The 21,629-nt window shown below is 37.5% G+C and overlaps 3 protein-coding genes across 3 annotated transcripts; all 3 read left to right on the top strand.

The window, feature by feature from the left end:
- The first annotated feature begins 274 nt into the window (after window positions 1–274).
- mvda (mevalonate (diphospho) decarboxylase a) lies at window positions 275–5,229 on the top strand. Its single transcript, XM_067486887.1, has 10 exons — window positions 275–480; window positions 719–789; window positions 1,206–1,320; window positions 1,431–1,577; window positions 2,752–2,951; window positions 3,109–3,183; window positions 3,317–3,535; window positions 4,045–4,160; window positions 4,304–4,412; window positions 4,811–5,229. The coding sequence occupies exons 1-10, from the start codon at window positions 405–407 to the stop codon at window positions 4,889–4,891; spliced, it is 1,209 nt and encodes a 402-aa protein (XP_067342988.1). The 5' UTR covers window positions 275–404; the 3' UTR covers window positions 4,892–5,229.
- Window positions 5,230–5,789: 560 nt separating this feature from the next.
- Window positions 5,790–8,297, top strand: cyba (cytochrome b-245, alpha polypeptide). The gene is made up of 6 exons (XM_067486935.1): window positions 5,790–5,942; window positions 6,335–6,404; window positions 6,570–6,644; window positions 6,735–6,818; window positions 6,953–7,034; window positions 7,475–8,297. Exons 1-6 carry the CDS (start codon window positions 5,885–5,887, stop codon window positions 7,664–7,666), a joined length of 561 nt encoding a protein of 186 aa, XP_067343036.1. The 5' UTR covers window positions 5,790–5,884; the 3' UTR covers window positions 7,667–8,297.
- Window positions 8,298–9,460: 1,163 nt separating this feature from the next.
- On the top strand, window positions 9,461–21,522 carry tcf25 (transcription factor 25 (basic helix-loop-helix)). The gene is made up of 18 exons (XM_067486912.1): window positions 9,461–9,811; window positions 10,556–10,687; window positions 10,807–10,878; window positions 11,115–11,239; window positions 12,445–12,510; window positions 12,615–12,697; window positions 13,163–13,293; window positions 13,697–13,796; window positions 15,112–15,205; window positions 15,343–15,435; window positions 16,936–17,041; window positions 17,157–17,316; window positions 17,505–17,592; window positions 17,834–17,992; window positions 18,241–18,331; window positions 18,672–18,751; window positions 18,863–18,938; window positions 20,644–21,522. The coding sequence occupies exons 1-18, from the start codon at window positions 9,584–9,586 to the stop codon at window positions 20,809–20,811; spliced, it is 2,052 nt and encodes a 683-aa protein (XP_067343013.1). The 5' UTR covers window positions 9,461–9,583; the 3' UTR covers window positions 20,812–21,522.
- Window positions 21,523–21,629: the final 107 nt, after the last annotated feature.

Consider the following 21,629-nt stretch of genomic DNA (forward strand, 5'->3'; position numbering starts at 1 on the left):
CCTTATGCTTAACTTACTTTTTATCTTAGATTTTAGTCTTGGTTAATAGATACTGTATGCTTTTTTATGACTTATATAAATTTCCTTAGCTGTTGTAAGACGTGAAGACTTCGGTTAACCCCATTATTCACCTAAACGCTGTGTGGGATGGCTTCTGTGATTGCCCCATTTTCACACGACCGTGGTCAGATGATCTCTCATTGGCTATTCGGACTAGTTTAGTAAAAAGGCGGAACTATGATTGGATTCGGTGTTACCACGTGTTTGACGCAAGCCAATGAGCAGAGACGTCGCGGAAACGCTGCAGTAAGGAGTTAGCTAAACACGAGAGGTGTATTGTACAGTTTTGTATCACATAGGGTACACATTTGTAAAAATCACCCTCCGTTTATATATATACAACTATGCCTGAAGACAATATGGACAAACCAAACATAGTTACATGCACTGCTCCCGTGAATATAGCTGTCATCAAATACTGTAAGTATCACCTCGACTCCTGTTTTGCTCTGTGTAGTCAGATTGTGGCTTTAGAACACAGGACACTCCGGAATCCTGTAGATTCTAATTGACAACGTGTTTCTTGTGTGTAGAAGTATGTCAAAGTGAAATGATCGCTGTGGTGGATTCATTGTTTAACATACTCTTATTATTCTACTGTGTCATATAATGCCTCAGTTATGCACTGTGTGTAATGTTAAACATGTTTAAATTTCAGGGGGGAAGAGAAATGAAGAATTAATTCTGCCTATTAACTCATCTTTAAGCGTCACATTGCATCAAGACCAGGTATTTAGACCCAACAAAGTATACAAATTCGATAAACTGAAGTGTGGAAAGAGTCTAATTAAGTCATGCTTCTCATAACATGGTCTTGTTAATTACCTTGTGATTTTAGTCTGGATGGCCAGTCTTGAAATTCTCATATGCTCAACATCCAGTTGTGCTGTTTAATGCAACTAATTCACAGTCTGGTTAAACCTGACAAACCCTGCAGCAGAGCTGGTTTTGGAATATTGTGTTGAGACCTGTGTGATGACACAAAAAACTGAACTTACCTTTTAAAAGTATTCTTGGATGATTAATACATTATTCCATTACATCCAGATATAGGGCATGTTTTGAGACACACATTATATTTGTCTTATAAAGCTAAGATGAGGGTGAGCAGTGTAGATCTAACTTTTCTTACTTCTTCTGTTTAGCTGAAAACAACCACAACAGTAGCAACCAGCAGATCATTTCAAGAGGATAAAATTTGGCTCAATGGAAAAGAAGAGGACATAACCCATCCAAGACTGCAGTCCTGTCTGAGAGAAAGTGAGTCCTGGTTGTTTTATTTTGCCTCTTAAAAATGAGAGAACAAAAACTGGTTATTGGAGAGAGTCTACACTACTATGTCATTTTTCTGTATTCTACTCTGCATTTAGTTCGACGATTGGCACGGAAAAGGCGTAATGATCGAGGTACTGCTGTGGATCCAACATGTTTGTCTCACAAAGTCCACATCTGCTCAGTTAACAACTTCCCTACTGCTGCTGGACTCGCCTCCTCAGCTGCTGGATTCGCTTGTCTAGGTGTGTTTGTGTCTGTGTTTATCAAAACCAGCTGAGATTCCTGGAGGTTCCTCTGCCCTCTGGTGAAGACACCCAGCCATGCAGTACCGGTCTCAAGCCCGGTAGAAATTGGGGAGGGTTGTGTCAGAAAGGTGGTGAAGTGTGCTGCGGGTGTGACAGAGGAGTTCAAGGTAGAGGTGGGTCTGCATCAAGGATCGACTCTGAGCCCCTTCTTGTTTGCTCTGGTGATGGACAGGCTGACAGATGAGGTTAGACAGGAATCTCCGTGGTCTATGGATGTTTACAGATGACATTGTGATCTGTAATGAGAGGAGGGAGCAGGTAGAGGAAAACCTAGAGAGATGGAGGTCTGCTCTGGAAAACAGAGGAATGAAGTTTAGCCACAGCAAGACAGAATACATGTGTTTGAATGACAGGGACCCAGGTGGAACGGTGAGGTTACAGGGAGCAGAGGTGAAGAAGGTGCAGGACTATGGTCCTACAGTAGAGGATCAGGAATGAGGACATCAGAGGGACAGCTCATGTTAGATGTTTCGGAGATAGAGTCAGAGAGGCCAGATTGAGGGGCGACTGTGGCGCAGGAAGGTAGAGCGGTTGTCCACCAATCTCACAGTTGTTGGTTCAGTCCTCGGCTCCTCCAGTCACATGACTAAGTGTCCTTGAGCAAGACACTGAACACTAACTTACTTGCTCCTGGTGAGTGTTGGCCAGCTTCATAGCAGCTCCCCCATTTGGTGTATGAGTGTGTGTGTGATTGTGAGTGTGAATGGGTGAATAAGAAGCAGTGTAAAGCGCTTTGAGTGCCGATAGGTAGAAAAGCGCTATATAAGTGCAGACCATTTACCATTGAGGTGGTTTGGACATGTTCAGTGGAGAGACTGTGAATATATCGGTAGAAGGATGCTGAGGTTGGAGATGCCAGGCAGGAGGTCTAGAGGAAGACCAAAGACGAGATTTATGGATGTAGTGAGAGAGGACATGAAGTTCGTTGGTGTGAGAGAAGAGGATCCAGAGGACAGGGTTAGATGGAGGCACATGATTCGCTGTGGCGACTCCTGAAAGGGAACAGCTGAAAGGAAAAAGAAGATATAATGTCAATCTTATGTGATACATCTCATCATTGTTTATTGTTGTCTTTTCTGCCCTTAAATCCTCTGTTCTCCCTTTGTTGCAGTTTACTCTCTGGCTCGAGTATTTGGCGTAGAAGGGGAATTGTCTGGGATTGCTCGGCAAGGCTCAGGTAGCGCATGCAGAAGTATGTATGGAGGGTTTGTCCAGTGGATCATGGGACAGCAAGATGATGGCAAGGACAGCTTAGCCCAACAGGTGGAGCCGGAGACTCATTGGCCTGAGCTCAGAATTCTTGTACTAGTGGTAGGTCTGGCTGAGCGTGCATAAGAATAACACTTCTACAAACAACAATCTCTTATGAAACACACAGCAAATGTCTTGACATACATGCAGAATGCACACTTTATTTGAAAACATAAAAAAAAGTACTATAAGTGTAATCTAATATGCTTTGTCACAGGCCAGTGCTGAGAGAAAACCAATAGGCAGCACCTCTGGTATGCAAACCAGTGTACAAACAAGCTGTCTCTTAAAGGTACTTTGTTCACCCTGCAACATGCACGATTAATTATTGTTAATACTAATATGGAGGTGAGACCACAGGAATTTGGGTTTAAACTGCACTTAAACTCAAAAGAAGTTCTATGTCTGTGATATTTTGTGTGAAGTACCGAGCAGAGTCTGTTGTTCCTGGCCGGATGGTGGAGATGACTGAAGCAGTGCGAAGAAAGGACTTCCCTGCGTTTGCTGAACTAGCCATGAAGGACAGTAATCAGTTCCATGCTACTTGCCTTGACACATACCCTCCTATCTTCTACCTCAACAGTGTATCTCATCAGGTCATCAACTTGGTGCATTGCTACAACAGGCACTATGGGGAGACAAGGGTGAGCAACTTCACACGTGTTCCTGAGGACCGGGTCCACTGGCTGTTTACCAGTTTGTAAATTGGTGAATAGTACTGTTTTCTGCGCTTCTTTGAAATTATAACACAACCAAATAAAAAGAGTATAAACGTAATATTCTTAAAGATTAAGTGCTGTGCAAAATAAATGGAAACTGCTTTGAAGGTCACAAAATTGTTTCATTGTGCAATGTATTAGAAAATACAAACTACTAGCATCCTTGAACATGCTTCAGTTCTTCTGTGGTGACCATGTCTTCTAATAATTGATTGCAGTTTGTATGGCTGTAGTCATCAAGTTGTATCTCTGGCACTGAGTGATTCCTTTTATTGTGTGTTAATAATTTGACACACAAATTTCTCACATGGTGTAATGAAGATTTACACCACATTATGGTGTAATGAAGCTTTGCACCATGTGACTTTTTGGGGAATTACTTTTAAACTAGGGAACAGGAAAAACTCCCTCATCATGTCACTGTGTCTTTCTAGGTGGCCTATACCTTTGATGCAGGTCCCAATGCTGTGATCTTCACTCTGCAGCAGCACGTTACTGAGTTTGTCCAAGTGGTTCAACATTTTTTCCCTCCTGAGATCAATGGAGGACAGTGAGTTGACAGTTACAAATACTTAATTTAACTGCAGATTTCTTTCCTGAGTCCATTAACTAATTCAGTTACAAGATTCTGTAACATGTTGAGGTTTATTTAGGTTTTATATATGCTAGTAATCATTTCTTCCTTCTCTGCAGGTTTATTAAGGGTCTTCAAGTTAACCATGCTGATCTTTCTGAGGAGCTGAAACAGAATATTGGTCTAGAGCAAATGCCAAAGGGAATAAGCTACATTATTAGTACCACGGTAAAGTTATCTGTTGTGGACTGGAGATATCAATATTTTAGCAAATCAAACAATAGCAACAATTTATTCTTGATTAATAAGTGCCCCTTCATTCATATTAATTTCATTTTCATAAAGACGACTGAAGGGATGTGCAAAGCACAGTGCAGTGTAAAGACCTAAGCAAACCTATTTATGTCTTCATTTCTGTTTAACCTGCTTTTACTTAACAGTGCGTTGAAAGTTGTTCAGTTATGTTATTATAACACATATTGTCAGTTCCTCTGTCTTTGACTTTTTATATGTTATTAGAAAAAGCCTGTATGCGCTTTTATGTTCTAAACACAGACATTTCCACAGAATAAGTCTGTCCTTTGGTATCAGACAGTGACATGGACTTTTCTTGATTTGTTTTCAAGGCTGGACCAGGTCCTTGTGTTGTGGAAGATCCCACTCAGCATCTGCTCGGATCGGATGGACTGCCTAAGAAAACTGTATGATGCCCAACAAACCTTTAAGTTCAACCGAGTAATAATAAAAACAATATAGCAAAGCGAATAAATACATTTGTCATATGTAAACAGGTTTTTTAAAAATAACAGCAAATGCACCGAAGAATAAAAGTTTTTCACCAGCTCTGCTTCCTCTACGTTTTTCAGAAACATTACTGTTGTAAGCGATTTAAACCTCTGCATATGTTTTAGGAGATTATAATTATTTGGATTTTAATGCTCACTATGATTATTTTTATTTAATCTTTATCTATTAAAGATTGTTCTTAATACTGTAGTGATGATTATCTTATTCTGTAAATCTCAATAAAGTATATTTTGTTCAATACCTTTGTAGCTTCTTGTTTTATGTGAAGTAATATAAATGTAAAAGCGGTAAATAACTTAGTACATTTACTCAAATATTGTACTTAATTACGGTTCTTGTACTTGAGCACTTTGGAGCTTTTACTCCATACATTTGAGTTATAGGTCAAGTTAAAATTACTTTTTGCAGCTTAAGATCCAATACTGTTGAAAAGGTGTTTTTCAGCAGAGCACATATACTTAGTACTTTTAAGTAAAGATTTGAAGTGGTACTTTTGCTTTTCCAATCAAATCAAGAACTTGAGATGAGTAGTTTTTAGGCAACTAGTTGTGTTTTTAATTGAATTGATGTACTCCAACCACTTCTGCATAGCATATTAAATTAACGTACTTAATGTGCTGAACAAGTTCACTCATTCACCTATGATAAAGTAGGATACCTTTTAAAGCTTTTAGACTCAACTCAGGTTTTATTAGACTGAACCTTTAGCCCCACCTTCCTGCCACTGTTGCCCTGCTCTTATAGGAAATGACTGGTGAAACGGGGCTGACTTCCGTAAGCCCTGCCTCCCAGGCTGCACAGCTGCACCTCTCTACACGTAAATACACCTTCTTCCTTGTAGGACTAGTCAGAATTGGGAAGCTGTCTGTGGTGGCTCTGTTTAAGTGAACGCTATGGGGAAAATAGAATGGGCAATGTGGGCCAATGAGCAGGCACTGGCTTCAGGACTCAGTGAGTAGAAAAGCTATATTTATAGATCAAAGTGAATGGTTATTTATAGTGTATCACAGAAATTAATATCCACCTAACTTTGTATGAGCATGCAAATTCTAAAAGAATAATAACGATAGAAATGTGTCTCTTTATCTCCTCCAGTTTGTTTACAGAATGAATGTAATGTATTTTATTATAGCATATAAACGTTAAAATAGCTTAAATTATTTGTAAATTCTATAACCTGGTTTGTGAAATCTGTAAATCTGTATTTTAATAGAAAATTGATAAATGAAGTCAAATCATTGTATAGTGTACATTTTAATGAGGGCTTGACTGTGTTGAGACATAGAAAACGTAAAATATATGGATTAAGTTTTATCTTGAATCTTCCTGCTTCCTACTTTCAGTTCTTCTCACTGGAGGTGTTGTAGGGGTGGCTGGACAGTTCAGGGGCTGGCAGTTTGCTGCTTATGCAGTGTATCCTTTGTACTTTTTCTACTCAGAAACAATGAGTCCATTCATCCATTATTTTATCTCAAAATCTTTTAGGGTCCCTAACGTTTATTCCCTTTCATGTCCTGTCAGAGTTATTATGTGATTTAGCGAACCCTGTTAGATCAAACAGCCTTGACAAATAACCAGTGCTGCTGGAGTGTTGGTGTGTCTACTCGAGTACCCCAGAAGCAAGAGGGCCACAGGCACAAGTGTTGAGAGAACGTAAGTAAGAGTGTATAATTTAATGACTTTGCAACATACGGGCTGTGATAGTTGCCTTATTTCTGACTCCTCTCTCTGGCTTTCCCTCAGGGGTCAGTACTGCTTTACTGTGTGTGTTAAAGCCTTTGGACCATTGACAAGGAACTACTATGTCAGAGCATTTTTACATGCTGCGTGAGTTTTGTACACCTGCCAGTTTCCATAGCATACCAGTCATTCATAATCCCTTTCTCTAACAAAAGACAAATGACAAATTTTCATTGTTGTTTTTTGTTCTGAAAAGTCATCCCTTCTTCTATGTTTCATAGGCTCAGTGTACCTGGTGGCTTTATGCTTGCTACTGTCCTTGGATGTGTCTGCCTTGGTATTGCCAGCCTCATCTACCTTGTAGTAAGTTGTTGGCTTTAACCACATTAAACTAACATCCAACAGTGTCAACACTGATAAAGTTGTTGGTTGATGCAGGAAGTGACCAGCTGATGAAACAAGGAAATGTTAACAAGGCAGAGATTTCATTACTGGCACCTGGGTTGAGACATGACCCTGTAGTTTTGAAATCTATCCAGTTAGGGGTGTGACGGAACTTTTCAACCGTACTAAATATATGGCAAGTTGTAAAGCTTTTGTAGGCTGCACAATTTATCTAAACATAATTATGTAAGTAGCTGTGATTGTAAAAAAAAAAAAAGTCACTGAGTGACAATTAGTCATCATCCCAGTGATGCTGTCGTAATTTGTAAAGTGAGCTTCTGTCACACTTAACTTGATCTTACACAAACCTCTTATCATTGACCCACTGTACATTCTCTGTCATTTCCCTGCTGTTCTAGGCAGCTATACGAGGTGAGCACTGGGAACCCATTCTTCCAACGAAGGAGACCCGGAAGCCAGTTACAGAAAGCATCAAGAATCCTCCTCAGAATCCACCTCCAAGACCTCCACCAGAGATGCGCAGGAAACGAGTTGATGACCTAGAGGGAGCAGCCTATGACAACCCCATCCCTGTCACTGCAGACGAGTAACAGATTCATTCCACTGCCCCATCCGCTGCATTGACCATCCAGTGCCTGACAATGTGTACAACTAAACTCATCAAAATCAGTCATAGTGGGACATCGCCAGAATCTGTGATTGAGGAGAAATCAATAGGTTTCTGAAGTTTAATGAAGCTGGTGACTGGACAACACGGTGGGTCCACGCCTTAATACCTCAACCTGATGAGAAATAACTTGAGAAGAAGGAAGAATTTTTCTCGTCAAGAGCTGAGAATTGACCGGAAGATGGGCAAAGTGAATGTCATATTTTATTTTTTAACAAAAAATATGCCACAGAAGAAATGTAAGTGTAAATGTACGTGTTACAGTGTAGCGGCTACGTGGCAACTATGTTTTGTGAGGTCCAAAGATCGTATATAGCGCTATGATAAAACCTGTTTCCTGCTCCAACCATACATTGTAAGCTGTGTTGTATCCATTGTGTTGTATTTTCCATGCATAGATCTTACAGTAGACTATTTAGGACTATATGTAAAAGTACTGTTAACTAGAATTAAATTGTTTAAGTCTAGACTTTTAACTATATTAAGCTGATATCAGTAATTCATGTTTCTTGTACATTTACAGTATGTCATGTAAATAAACTATTTGTGCTGAACCATTGTCTTAGGTTGTTACTTTATTTTACATGTTTCCGTTGGAAAGGTATTTTAAGTAATGACATTCGCAACTTCTGCTTTCGCAAACAAACTGAATTTCATTACATCAGGATTTCCCTTTCTCATTTGAGTCTGTCTTTTTTTTTTTTTTTGACATTGTCTGTAACATTGCTTTCTATTGTTGTGACCTGTGATGAAAAACATAATATTCCAAGCATCTGACTTAACTGCTACTTGTCAGACAAGTTTTCTGCACAATGGTGACATTTTTTCTCATACTTTCTTTTTGTTTGTGGTTACAGTTGATCTCTCAAGCAGCTAGAGGCGGTGTGGAAACTACAGAGCTACAATATCCTTCCTCATTTTAGTTTGTGTTGTTATAAATGTTAAAGCCACCCTCAATGTCCAGTACTTATTGGGTTTACATTTTTGTCATTAATCAATGCCTATATAAACACTTATAAAATATAGAAATTATTAAAAACCTTTATTTGAAATTTAATGATTTAGCGCTAGATAAATACAGTCCCTCTTGTATTGCTAAGCTCATAAACATAAAGATATTTAAAAAATTTTTAACTCGGGTTAAGACTGCCATCTCCTGTTACATGAGTGAACAACGAACAAATGCAATACATCACAATCCCCTGACTGAAAGAGATTTACAGAAACTTGTCTTTTAAATAATTTGATGATAAGTGAATAAGGAAGACATTAGGTTTAGTTAAGTGATCTAACATCATCATTTGGGTTTTTTTCCCCATCCTTTCATTCTTTTTAATTTAACTACAAGGTTCAACTTTACCATTTAAACCCTGAATATCATTAGAGATTGTTCTCACCCAGTTTCTAACCTCTGGAAGAAGCTTCAGACAATGAGTAAAATAGTTTTGTGTCATTATGTTTCCCTAGTGTACATATTGCTTGCCACTCCTTTTAGCTCTTCACTCTGTAATAATCTGTTCAGCTGCTTTATGTAAGATTTTAGTTGACTCCTACAATTTCATGACGATTTTTCCATTTAATGTCTAATTTAATATTTGACCCTAAATGCTATTAGTCTCCAGACTACCACTTACACAATTAGTGATTTTGAAAGAAACGGTTAAGTTTTCTTCCTGTGGGGGGCAGTCATGCGCTCGGGAGAGTTACATATTGAGAAGAAGAAGAAAAAATAAACCAATGGAATTAGTCCTCCTTTAATTTATTTACTGCGTCTGTCACCTAACTAAAACCTGTTTTAATCGTGATTATTAAAGGATTAGTGAACCGGTACCAGGGGACAATGTCTACCCGGGCTCTGCGAAGGCTCAAAGGGAAACAGCGGGGTCAGGAGGCGTTGGACCTCGGAGATGTAACTTTGGGTGACAGCCCGGAGGAGCAGGCTGTCGGTGACGAGGACCAGCAAGACACGACTAATGTTAATGTTTCTCCCCCGGCTAACAGCAAAAGCACCAGCCGAAAAGCCAAGAAAAGCAAGACTCAGAAAAACTTCAGCAACATTTATGAACTGGTAAGTTGCCGGTGCAGCTCTCCCGAAACATGTCAGCTGCTTTAAACTGAACGTTAGTCTTGTGTCGGGCCAGATGTTTACAGCGAGCTTCTTGTGGATGTTGCTAACCTACGCTAGCAGTGTAGCACTAGCTAATATATGGCACACTATTAAAACAGCCGATTGGGTTTGGATTAGCTAACAAGGGGTCTCCAACATTAGCTTTAGTAGTCTTACAGCACCAACCCTAAATGTTCACTATCTTAGTGTTTAAAGCATTAGGACTATCCGCAAACAAGCCCTGACAAGTGTGCAAATACTCAAACTTAACGTTTTAGAAATAGAACTGAACAGGAGATGTGTTTGTTTATATACAGCAATCGTTGTAAAATGTCAACTAAGCTCATCTAAAACTCAAAATATTGCAAATAAAAAAAACCCACCTCTGCCGAGTAAAGAAGAGAGATGAGTTTGTCTGTGCATGACGTAAAATATACCTACTTACTTGGTGTGAAATTGGGTACAAATATTGGGTGTAAACAATTTGGTATGTTTGCAGTGTAAATTACATGAAATACAGAAATACAATAGTGGCTAAAAAGTGGCACAGAGTAGTACTGACCATAGAATGATTTCAGGAAATTTTGTTGTCTTTGTTTGCACCCAATGTAGTAGCTTGTTATATGCTCTTTTTGTTTTGTTTTGTTTTACTTTTAGCACTGCTGTGTCCATCGCACCTTCTTACCAATTTTACATTTTTACTAGATATGTGAGGCAGACAATGAAACAGAAAAAAACTCACCTGATGAAGATGGAGAGAAACGAGATAAAACAAATGGCAGTGATAATCGAGACGTGGAGAAACCAGATCAAAAGGAGACGGAAGAGTCTACCAAGGTAAGAAAGAGATTAGTGAGAAGGACGTCTTTATGTGATTTTCTGTTTCGACTTCTATTTTCTGCTTAATCAAACAATATCACAGGATATATTAAACTTCCATCTTTCTCTTCTAACAGTCTTTGGCTGGAAACAGAGTCAAAAAGAAAAAGAAGAAGAAAAAGACCAAAGTAACATCAGAGGGTGGACAGGTGGGTTTTTTAAGAAGAAATCTACCCATCTAACTATGTGTTTGTGTTAACATTTATTGCATAGGATAAATGCATTTTAATGCATTTATTCTATGTAATAAAAAAAGACAATAACATGTCTTACAATTATTTTTCACAGATAAAAACACACACATTATATAAAACTGTAGCTCTTTGTGTTATTTAGTCAACCCCATGTAGCTTCAACTTTTTAAATCTTGTTTCTCTGGTTTCAGGAGGGCGTACCAGAGGATAACATTGATTTGTTGCTGGAGAACTTAGAGCAGCCAAATGGCCTGAGTTTGCAAAATGAGGACTGTGGAGGTTCAGATAGAAGATCTGTGCTACATGTGGAGCACAGGTAAGGAGATAAAATAAATATTGAGATCAGATATTCTATTTTACCACCTAGACCTGACTTGGTTGTTGTAACTATCATTACATTTACAGGTACACTTTGTAGTGTGCTAAACTACTATAATTAATTTATAATACAGTTATATTTATATAGGATAATATACTATCATTGGTAAATGATAGGTAGATAATGGATGGATAATATAATAGTCATTTTGTAAAATGAAATGTAGTAAAATGAACTATTACACTATCATATGATAATTATAATAATATGTATAACATAATTATTACATTTTGTTAAATAATATAAATGTAATCTGGTGCATTATACAAGTATACATGCATCTGTCCTAAAACTGTTTATTGATTAGTGCACCGCATACTTAGTAAATGGTCATTAACTATTATTAGTTATGTAATTCCTAATTGCGACCATGTGATGGCACCTTTCTCACAGAAGATAAACCAACAGATTGTACGCTTTTGAATCTCAGAGACTGTAGTACAGTTACCCAACACGGAATTAACTTTTTTAAATAAGTTGCACATTTTTCTATGCACCAGTCTAAGTTCAAGTCAAGTCAATTACCTGTTGAAGGCAAATCACCTGTGTTGATGGCAAATCATGTGAAGTTATCTGGACTGCTGTTTTCAACAATGCAATTCCACTGATCTAGTACATGGCAAACAGGATGCTTACCAGTTTGTAAAATATATAATCTAAGTTTAAATATGCAAACTGTGTGCAGCCACTATGGCCTTTATGGACTGCTTGTAACAAACTCAATACCAAAGCGCTGAGTGTTTTTTACTGATACAGTATGTACTTTCATATAACGTCTATGGAAACATTATGTGCCTCTGTCACTTACAGGAGATGCAGTTCAACTCGTATGTTTATTTTTCTAACATTAAATCAAGGAAAAGAAATTATACAGTCCAGTCTGTTTCACTTCATACGCTGATAGTCAAAAACTATGAGGCGTGGATAAAATGCCCAACTTGTATGTGCAATGTGTTTCCTTTTGGAAAAAATATGGTAAAATAATATCATAAAGATGCTTTTTTTTTTTTTGGTTACATTTGTGTTGATCCAGAGTAAATGTAGACTCTATGTGTAAAATGGCCATGTGTTTCCCTTGAAATGTATATTCTCAACTGGCCTTGATTTCACTAATTTTTTCATTATTTTTGTTAATTCGTGAGGAATCTCAATCCGGAAACAGAGCTGAAGAGATATTTTGGAGCTCGAGCTGTTCTAGGGGATCAGAGGTAAATGGGGGGGGGGGGGGGGGGGGGAGTTTGTGAGATTGTTCCAAACCCTCTCTGTGTAGACAACATATTCTTGTGCTCATTGTTTTCTGTTTTTCTGACAGACCTCGGCAAAGGAACAGACAGTTTCACCGTAGCACCTGGATGACCAGTCCCAAGGACAGCTGGCCTCGCTTTAGCCGCCCAGGTAGCCTTTTCCTTACAGCAATCTAAAATACTGACCTACATAAAAAGTGATGTGAAACACCCAGTTTTGGTGTGTGAGTTTGTCGTTTCGTCTTTTGCTGATTTAAAATGTTTTGGTTTAAAATAACCAAGGACAGTTTCACAACCATTAACGTTACCACATCTAATGGATGCCCAATGTTATAACAGTGCATCACCAATATAATATCTTCTATAAAGCTTTCTGTTATTCCCTTTTATCAATGATAAAGTGATGATTTACAGTTATTTTAGCACAGTTGAGACTTATTTTTAAATTTTAAAAGTTTTGGTCTGAAATATTTTTTAAGTAATGTGAAGGGTAAAATAAATGCTTGTGAATTAAAATATCTTGACTTTGTATCACCCTGTATTGTCTTTTTTGTTTGTTTTTTTTGTTTGTTTGTTTGTTTTTTTTTAATTTTTCAATTACTTGACATCTCTCCAGGAATCTCCATGACTTTATTGCAGTCGAAGGATGGTATTCATTACTTCACCTTTGAACACAGTCGGGACTACCAACAAGTCCAGTTCAAGTTCCTGGATGCTGTCGAGTCCATGGATCCAAACAACATTGTGGTAAAAACAAAAAGTTAATCCTCGGCCTTGCGTTTTTGTGTTCATAGATGTTGATTAGAGGTCTAAAGTAAGAGGGAACTCATCGTTACTATACCTAAGTAAGAGTTGGCTACTCCAATTAAAGTTGACCATTTGCTGAATCCTGCAGTTAGGGATTCTGAATATTCTCAGTTGAAACTATGTTATGAAATGCCGACATAATGGGAGAATATATGAAAAACATTATTAGCCTTAATGTCCATTACTTAAACTTGTGACATGTTAAATTATCAATGACACTATTGTTTTTCTGCAGGCATCATTGTATCTATATCCAGTAAAATTCAGCTTCTGATAAAGAATTTTTTTTGTTCTTACTACATCTTTGTCTATCTCTCTCAATTTGACTATTGTCTTAATACAGGCATTGCTACAGCTTAACCCCTACCACATAGATTCATTGCTTCAGCTCTCTGATGTCTGCCGAATACAAGAGGATCAGGAGATGGCCAGAGACCTCATAGGTAAGCATCACGGTCTCCTCCCATAAATTACATAGTGAAATATATACTGTACTGGTATTTCAGACCTCTTTATGCTTTGCAACCCTCATAGTGTTGTAGATTTAAAATGACTGTTTTAACTATTTGATACTTCATGCGAAGCACAATATCAAATATGAGATTTATCATCACAGGCCCTCTCACTAACTTACTAAAATAGTTAAAAGAAAACTGAAATAGTTTATTGTTTATGAATAAAACCAGAAACATAATTTAATTTAAGGACATGTGTTCTCTGTCCTGACTAATTTAATAAAATGCCACCAGATAAACTTTAACATAAAACAGAGAGTTATGATTGTGATTTTCAGTTCTGGTCTTTTTTAGGATGCAGCATAACTGACGCCAGCACTTGCAGCCTTGTAATTTTACTTTTACTACTGCTTTCCATAAACGAGTCTATACACAGTGTTAGGTCTGTGCAATATAAAGATATATTTCGTATGATAATAGAAAAACATCTGTAATCTCATATTGTGCTCCGCTATAAAAATATAGGGAAGACTTTTTTTAACTAGTTAATGTTTACTTGCAACACAGCTACAGCTGCTGAGAGGCTACTGAGAGCGACTTGCTACTTTTAAGCCGCATTAGTTCCCGTTGTGAATCAATGAACCTACGTTTTAGTACAACAACTTTAACATTCCAACAGATTTTTTTGCTTCTCTCATAACAAACGCTAATAACTGGGTCCTAAGGCCCTTCAAAAATGTAAAATAATTTCAGCACACTTACCCCGCTCCCACCTACTCAAGAAACAGCAGAGAAATAATATATTGAGAAGAGCTATAAAAGAATGCTTTACATTTTGTGACATGGTTTATTGGAAATTTGTGCAAAAGTTCTAAAGAGAAAAATAAGCATTCAATATGAATAACTATCGTGTATGCAATGGTAATTTTTTTCATCTCAAACAGAGAGGACTGTTTAAATACAAATTGTCATTGAACCAGAACATTTACTGGTCTGATCCATGAATCACATTGTGATTTTGTGGTTAATCAGAGTACAGCATGTTATGGAATAAGTAGTGAAGCATTGAACAGTTGGAAATATGCATTCAAAATTTTAGAGGTCAAAAGAGCATTTTAGGTGCATTCTGAAATGTCATCCAAAAGTTGAATAACCTTAACTTTTTGTGTGTGTGTGTGTGTGTGTGTGTGTGTATGTATGTAATCCCGAGATATGACACAGCCTTACACAATATACAGTATTTTATAGGGTTTGTATTTTTCATTGTTTAGATAAACCGTAATTACTCATCTTTTTTTTCCAGAGAGGGCCTTGTACAGCTTTGAGTGTACTTTTCACCCTTTATTCAGTCTGACATCAGGTACCAGCAGACTTGATTATCTGAGACCAGAAAACAGGTTTGTTATGTTTCTCTTCTCTTTTCTGTGCCTTTCATAGATGCCTCCCTTTTATAGGGCCACCAGATGTTGTTGTTCTAATTATGGTTGATTGTAAAGACTTTGGTATTTAGTGATTCCATAATCTTTGTTTGCAGAGCATTTTATCTCACTCTTTACAAGCACATGATGTTCCTGGAGAAGAGAGGATGCCCACGGACAGCTTTGGAGTACTGCAAACTGATCCTTAGGTAGGTGACAAGCTACTGTACAGTGAAACAGTAAACCTAGTGCACAGGGTTACATTCTAAGGCCCACCAATAACATAGCTTTTACCTCCAATCAAATTCATTACAGTTTAATTTTCTTTATCACTAATTTATCTAATCCCACTACTTAATTTCTGAGCAGTACTCTCTTTCTACAGAGAGAATAAAGGTGGCAGTATGGATGCCCTTTTCTCTCTGTTGTTTCTTGTTTTGTTTTGTTTAGGAACCCACTAAAAAGTATTACATATGGTCACATGGCTTGCCCACTAAACAAAAAGCACTCTTTATTTCCCTGAATAAAGTAACCACAGAGGGCAGTCATCAGACCTAGAAGATATATTTCTAGCACTGTTAACTTGACTGTTACGTTTGTATTCTGCCATTGGTAATCCAGTTCCAGCACAGTGAGCAGGATATTGAAATGTAACATTTTGTTTATTGTAGGACAGTTATATCACCTTTTATCCCACGTAGAGGATGTTGAGTATAATTACTAATACTGATCAAATTGTTGCCCTCCAATGTATTCATAATTTGAAATGCAACTGAACATAAGATAATAGGCTTCTAATTTGTTCTTTTTTTAATTGATGGAGATGGACATTTAAATGCAGTATGTTCCATAAAAGCAAAATAAGGATATATAATGATATAATGTAAGATTGTTTGGCCAAGATGACAACGAAATCCACAAATGTTGAGTGTAGGCTTTCAAACCCACCTTCCACGCACTCCTTGTCATGTCATTCTGTTTAAGATACCACTTACATAAGACTTTACACACACTCTGACTGCTGGTTCCATCAGTCTGCCTTGACTTTTACCATAATGTTTACAGCCTATTCATATGAGTTTCAGTCCTTATCTGTGATTTTCATCAAGCTCTGGCTTCCTGACTTTATAGCAGGGAATACAGCTGAGCCATGTTGCTCTCCAGCCCACAGTGAATAAATCAGAGTTTGCTTAAAATGCCAATGTGATTGATAACAGAATCTTAAAAAAGCACTGCTTGAAAATACACAATCTGTATGGAATGATAAACAACCAATACAAAGTTTTAGAACAACAATAAGTACATTTTTGTCCCCTTGTTGGTTTTTCAGCACAATTGATATTTGGGATGTATGTTCAGAAAGTATAGAACACACAGTGTTGGGCTTTGAAAGAAACCCAAACTGTCAGTTGTTGCAAAACATGAAGCAAAGCCACTCTGCAGTTCTTCCAGTCATCAGCAGCCCTGAAGTTCAACCTCAAAGCAAATAGAGCAGTCAGCTCTTTCATGCTATATTCATTTCACACAAATGTGGAAATGTTGGAATTTAAGGTGAACAATATGTTAGCAACATAAGGACTGAATGGAATTTCCATCAGGTTGATTGTGTCGTTTGTGTTCCACCCTCAAGTGGAATCCAGCATTTGGTCTTTGTTTGTGGTCCAGTGCCTGTAGTAATCTTTTGCTCTTTTCTACTGTTGTTTTATCAGTTTGGACCCAGACTCTGACCCGCTTTGCATGCTCTTGCTCATTGATTTCTTGACGCTGCGTTCCAGAGAGTATAAGTCTCTCCTCCAGCTATATCAGGACTGGGAGGTAAAGTGTGCTGTTATGTGTTAGCTGTGTGTTTCTATCTGCATATGATCTTTATGCTGTAATTCAAAGTCAGCTTTTCAATTTGAAATGAAGAGAAATGTTTTTGTGTTTTCAGGAGTACAGAAATCTGTCCCAGCTCCCAAACTTTGCATTCTCCGCTGCACTTTGCTGTTTTCATCTCAGTCAGCAGGAAGATAGGGATCCTGAGGAAAATGAAAAACAAAGATGCAAAGCTGGACAGATGCTACAGAATGCTCTCATCATGTTCCCTGGAGGTTGGACAGCTAAAAAGGCACCAATATCAGCATATGTAGAGATGATTACCCTTCATTAATTTTGTTACATTGTTTATGTCAGGAATACACTCATTTATTTGAAATTTATTTATTTTTTTGCTCTTCTCTATGAATAGTAATTTTGTAACTGTGGTGTACTTGTGGTAAAGTAAGTGTGTTTTCTGCAGTCTTGATGCCTTTATTGGATCTATGCTCTGTGCAGCCTGATGCCTCAGTCACCTCAAATGCCTTTTTTGGCCCAAAGAGTCAGATAGGGTAATGTATGCTGCCTTGGTTTCCTCCACAATCCAGTTTATTGCCAAGAAATGTATCTTGAAATAACTGTGTCATTAATCCTTAAATATATATTTATGCATTAGCTATACAAGGTGTGTGTATGTATATATATATATAATGTGTTTTTTCCTAGTCATCTTTTCTGGACTAAATTTTATATAATTCTTGCTTTTCTGTTATTAGCCATTACACATTTCTATTACTACTTCTTTGTCTGTAGGCAGCCCCCAGCCCTGGCTGAACTTGTAGCTCTGTATGTGGGGAGGACGTACAACCTGTGGAGGGAGGCACCAGTGATGATTTGGGTGGAAGAGTCTGTAAAAGAGGTGCTGCGTCGAGTTGAAGCCCAAGACCCACTAGTCGAGGAATCCCAAAACAAGTAAGATCTCACTGATCTCCTCTGCTGCCAAGTCACATTTCGGCCAACCTTTTAACTTTCTCAGTAATAGAGATATTCATTCATGACTATTGAAGCAAACAAAAAAATTAAGAATCAAGCTAAAATGTAGACAAATTTATACATTTGCAAAGACCTTTAGGGACCTGTTTGTGATAATATGTTGCCCATTGAACTTTAATGTCATTACTGTTTGGCTATTTATTCTCAAACCTTCATGACGGTCTTAGGAGAAAACAGAGGTACCAGAGTGCACCAAGGAATATCCACCGCCACGTGCTCATCTCTGAGATCAAAGAGGCAACCTCAAGTCTTCCTCTAGTAAGAACCGATAAGCAATAACACTTTAACTCAACATGCTGCTTTTACAGTGTCCTCAGTTAACTTACCAATGTGTCATGGGCGACATAGAATTTTACAGATTTAAGTAATAATTGTGAGATGAAAAATGAGCCTTCAGGTAGATCAATATCTTGTTAGTTTTTTCTGCAAGTTTTTCAAATCTCTACATAATGCAGAGGAGTGTGATGAATTTATGATGTAACTGTTGAGTGGAAATTGGTGGATGCTTCCTAATTAATAAATCAGATCAGTCAAATCGATAGAATCCTGAAACTTGAGGTAATTACTCTAATCTTGCATATTTGTTTGCTATCATCAGGAGGTGACCACTCAGCCCGTGATGAGCTTTGACCCACTGCCTCCACTTGACTCTGTGATATCATATACGCGACCAGAGAGGTGATAAGTCTATGCACATTAAAGTGTACATTCAAAATATTCCGATATTGTGGTTTAATATTGTCCCTTTGCTTAAAGACTTTAATTAGATGTTTGTATGTCTGCATTTAGGCGCTATGTTGGTGCATCCAATGAGAGTACACTGTCGCTGTTTTTCCGCTCCTTGCTGCCAAACTTCAACCTTCGGGTGAGTTGCATGAATCAGAAACAATAAGCCTGGCTGTCCTTCACAAATAAGAATAAATATTTTACTTGTTTCACTTTTTGAAAGGCAAAAGTATTCCTAAAATTGCGTATTATATTATTCTGTCTTGGGTATCGTTAATGAATTTGTGCAGGTCCAGTAACAGTGTCAAATCTGGGTGCTGCTAGATAAACATTGAATAATAGAAAAATGTCGTACGACACTAATAAAAAATAATTAAAAAAAACATGGCGTGCATGTGGGGACAACATGTGATTATTAACTGTAAGCCCTGGATTCAAATGAAACTGTGCAAGTTCACAAAATTGGCTAATTAATTCACCATGAGCTGACTGTCTCAAAGGGGGTTGACTGAATCCAAGATTCTCTTGTCCTGGGGAGGGGGTCACTGTTTAAAATCACAGCAAGAACACAATGTAAATTGTATTTAAGGTTGGGTTTTGTTTTTAACGATCTCTAAAATAACACACAGATACATCCATTTAGAAGCAGCACCCTCCAGGGTTGGAGGAAACATCTGAACTGCTTAATGATCTGGGAAACATTTTACCACACATCCTTAACTGATGGAAGATTTCCTCCAAATACTCATGGTTACCCTGAGGGGATAACAACTGAGAAATATCAAAGAACACATGATATGACATTGCTATGAGTTAATTTTGTCCATCATTCCCCAGTGTGTCACCAAAGTACAAAACAATAACAACATTCATGAAGCATTTGTGGCTTCAGCTAATAGTGAAGTTAGATTTGTATATTAATTTGCAGGACCAAAACTGCAATACTGTGCAGCCAGCCTTATATTGCATTTGGGACTATTTTTATAAGAGTGAATTCAAAAAGCACTAGGGAAATTTCAAAGCACTGGTCCATGTTGTCAGCAACAACTGAGCGTTTACTCTTTGCATGCACTTACTCCTCCTTATTTGCTTACCTCCTGTTTCCACTGTCCTCTGTAGTTTGGCGGAGTTTGTGTGGCCAGAAGTCTTACTGTATATGGTAACAACCACATTTTGATCCGGTGATGGACAGTGAGAATTATTATTTTCAAGTGTAATGGAGCCTGATCACCGACCAACTGATTTCAGTTATTGGCGGTTGTGGTTCTTTAGCTAAGGATCTACTACAGTTGCAGTAGCAATGTTGACATTTGGTAAAGATTAAAAATAAAAGACCTGTGTTTTAAGTATTGCCACATATTAAAGATTTAGTGGGTCAGCTGTCATTTCTTACTGTTATCAGATAATCCTGAGGCATGTTCCCATCTGAAAATCTTTATCCAGCCTGATCATGTACAACCATAAATGTATTTACAGAGATGAAGAGATACAGTGGGGATCAAAGACTCATAGTATGTTAAATGACACCGCTTCAGGTTACACTATGATGGATATCTTTAGACGGCACACACACATTGAAAGCTCGTATGTTATTTGAATTTGCTGATATACGCATTAAATGGATCTATGTAGCATTAATAACTGAATACAAAAACAAAAAGTAGGGCAAATCTTGCCTTTTCACATAACCACTACTTGCAGTGAGGTGAGACCAGATTTTCCAATTACTGTTTTGCACAGCTATATTCCAGAACCACTCAAGTCAAGGATGTCAGTGAAATACTAACATTAAAATGATATGGATTCTTATCTTGTGCATCAATTATGTGTCTTTTCTTGTTCAGGGTGAACAGAGGCAGGAGGATGAAATGGAAGTGGCTCGAGCTGGGCAGGAACTCAACCAGGAAGTGAATCGTCTAATGGTAGCAATGCGAGACATGCTGGCAAACATAAGGTTTCAAGAGCCACCAAGAGAGGACAACCCTTACAGAGATGAGGAGGAATGGGATTGAGAGGAAAGACAAAGGTGTAATGATAAGTAGAAACAAAGAAACAAAAATGAAAGTACTTAATCATGTATATAATAATTATAGAGATGGAGTATGAAAAATGAATAGTATTTTTATTAATTGTTGCAGTTTCAGAATACTAAAGTAAAAGCAAAAGATGACTTGGTGCTGTCAGTTATGCTGCACCTAGACAATAATGGGTGCTTTTCTTTTTCATGGTTTTGAAAATTTTTTATGTTCAGAATTGAAAAGTTTTCATTCTCTTGTCACCTATGACCCGTGTGTGTCACTGAAGTCCATGTTACTATACGTTTCATTGAAAATTGAATTAGGTTTGTTGAATGTACTTATTTTAAATCCAGTAATCTTTCATTCAGCTGCAGTTAATCTGATAAATTCTTAAGGTTTTTTTTTTCCAAATACAACATTGAATTCTTTTGGTTTGGGGTTTGTATTGAGAAGACGACATATTCAGTGAGTCCTGTGCCTTTTAGATTTTTTGCCATTTTTATTTCTTAGAAAATGATTTAATAATTTATGGCCCCCTACTGAATTACAGTACATGCAACGCATTAGAAGAAATTGTGTTATTTTTGAGGGGATGCTGTAACCATAATTATCAAGTATTGACTTTACTCTGGTGCAAAGATTGATGCCATGCAATTTCCTGTTTTAAAGAAAATGTGAAGTTGGTTTATAAAACGGCAGCATTCACTCCTAAGTCTTGTATCATTTTATTTTTTTTTTTAACACACAAATATGCCAAGAGACTTCAAAGAAAGATGAAACAGGCAGACGATTAATATTAATGCTTCCCATCA

Source organism: Channa argus, chromosome 2, assembly GCF_033026475.1.
Source record: "Channa argus isolate prfri chromosome 2, Channa argus male v1.0, whole genome shotgun sequence".
NCBI lineage: Eukaryota > Metazoa > Chordata > Actinopteri > Anabantiformes > Channidae > Channa > Channa argus.

Excerpts from the sequence above, each read along its gene's own strand:
- mvda (XM_067486887.1), top strand. The coding sequence starts at position 405 with ATGCCTGAAGACAATATGGACAAACCAAACATAGTTACATGCACTGCT. Across the intron at positions 1,321-1,430 it reads GCAGTCCTGTCTGAGAGAAA|TTCGACGATTGGCACGGAAA; the intron begins GTGAGTCCTGGT and ends CTCTGCATTTAG. Across the intron at positions 4,413-4,810 it reads GCTACATTATTAGTACCACG|GCTGGACCAGGTCCTTGTGT; the intron begins GTAAAGTTATCT and ends TTTGTTTTCAAG.
- cyba (XM_067486935.1), top strand. The coding sequence starts at position 5,885 with ATGGGGAAAATAGAATGGGCAATGTGGGCCAATGAGCAGGCACTGGCT. Across the intron at positions 6,405-6,569 it reads CAGTTTGCTGCTTATGCAGT|TGCTGCTGGAGTGTTGGTGT; the intron begins GTATCCTTTGTA and ends ACAAATAACCAG. Across the intron at positions 6,819-6,952 it reads AGAGCATTTTTACATGCTGC|GCTCAGTGTACCTGGTGGCT; the intron begins GTGAGTTTTGTA and ends TATGTTTCATAG.
- tcf25 (XM_067486912.1), top strand. The coding sequence starts at position 9,584 with ATGTCTACCCGGGCTCTGCGAAGGCTCAAAGGGAAACAGCGGGGTCAG. Across the intron at positions 17,993-18,240 it reads GTCGAGGAATCCCAAAACAA|GAGAAAACAGAGGTACCAGA; the intron begins GTAAGATCTCAC and ends TGACGGTCTTAG. Across the intron at positions 18,752-18,862 it reads TCATATACGCGACCAGAGAG|GCGCTATGTTGGTGCATCCA; the intron begins GTGATAAGTCTA and ends GTCTGCATTTAG.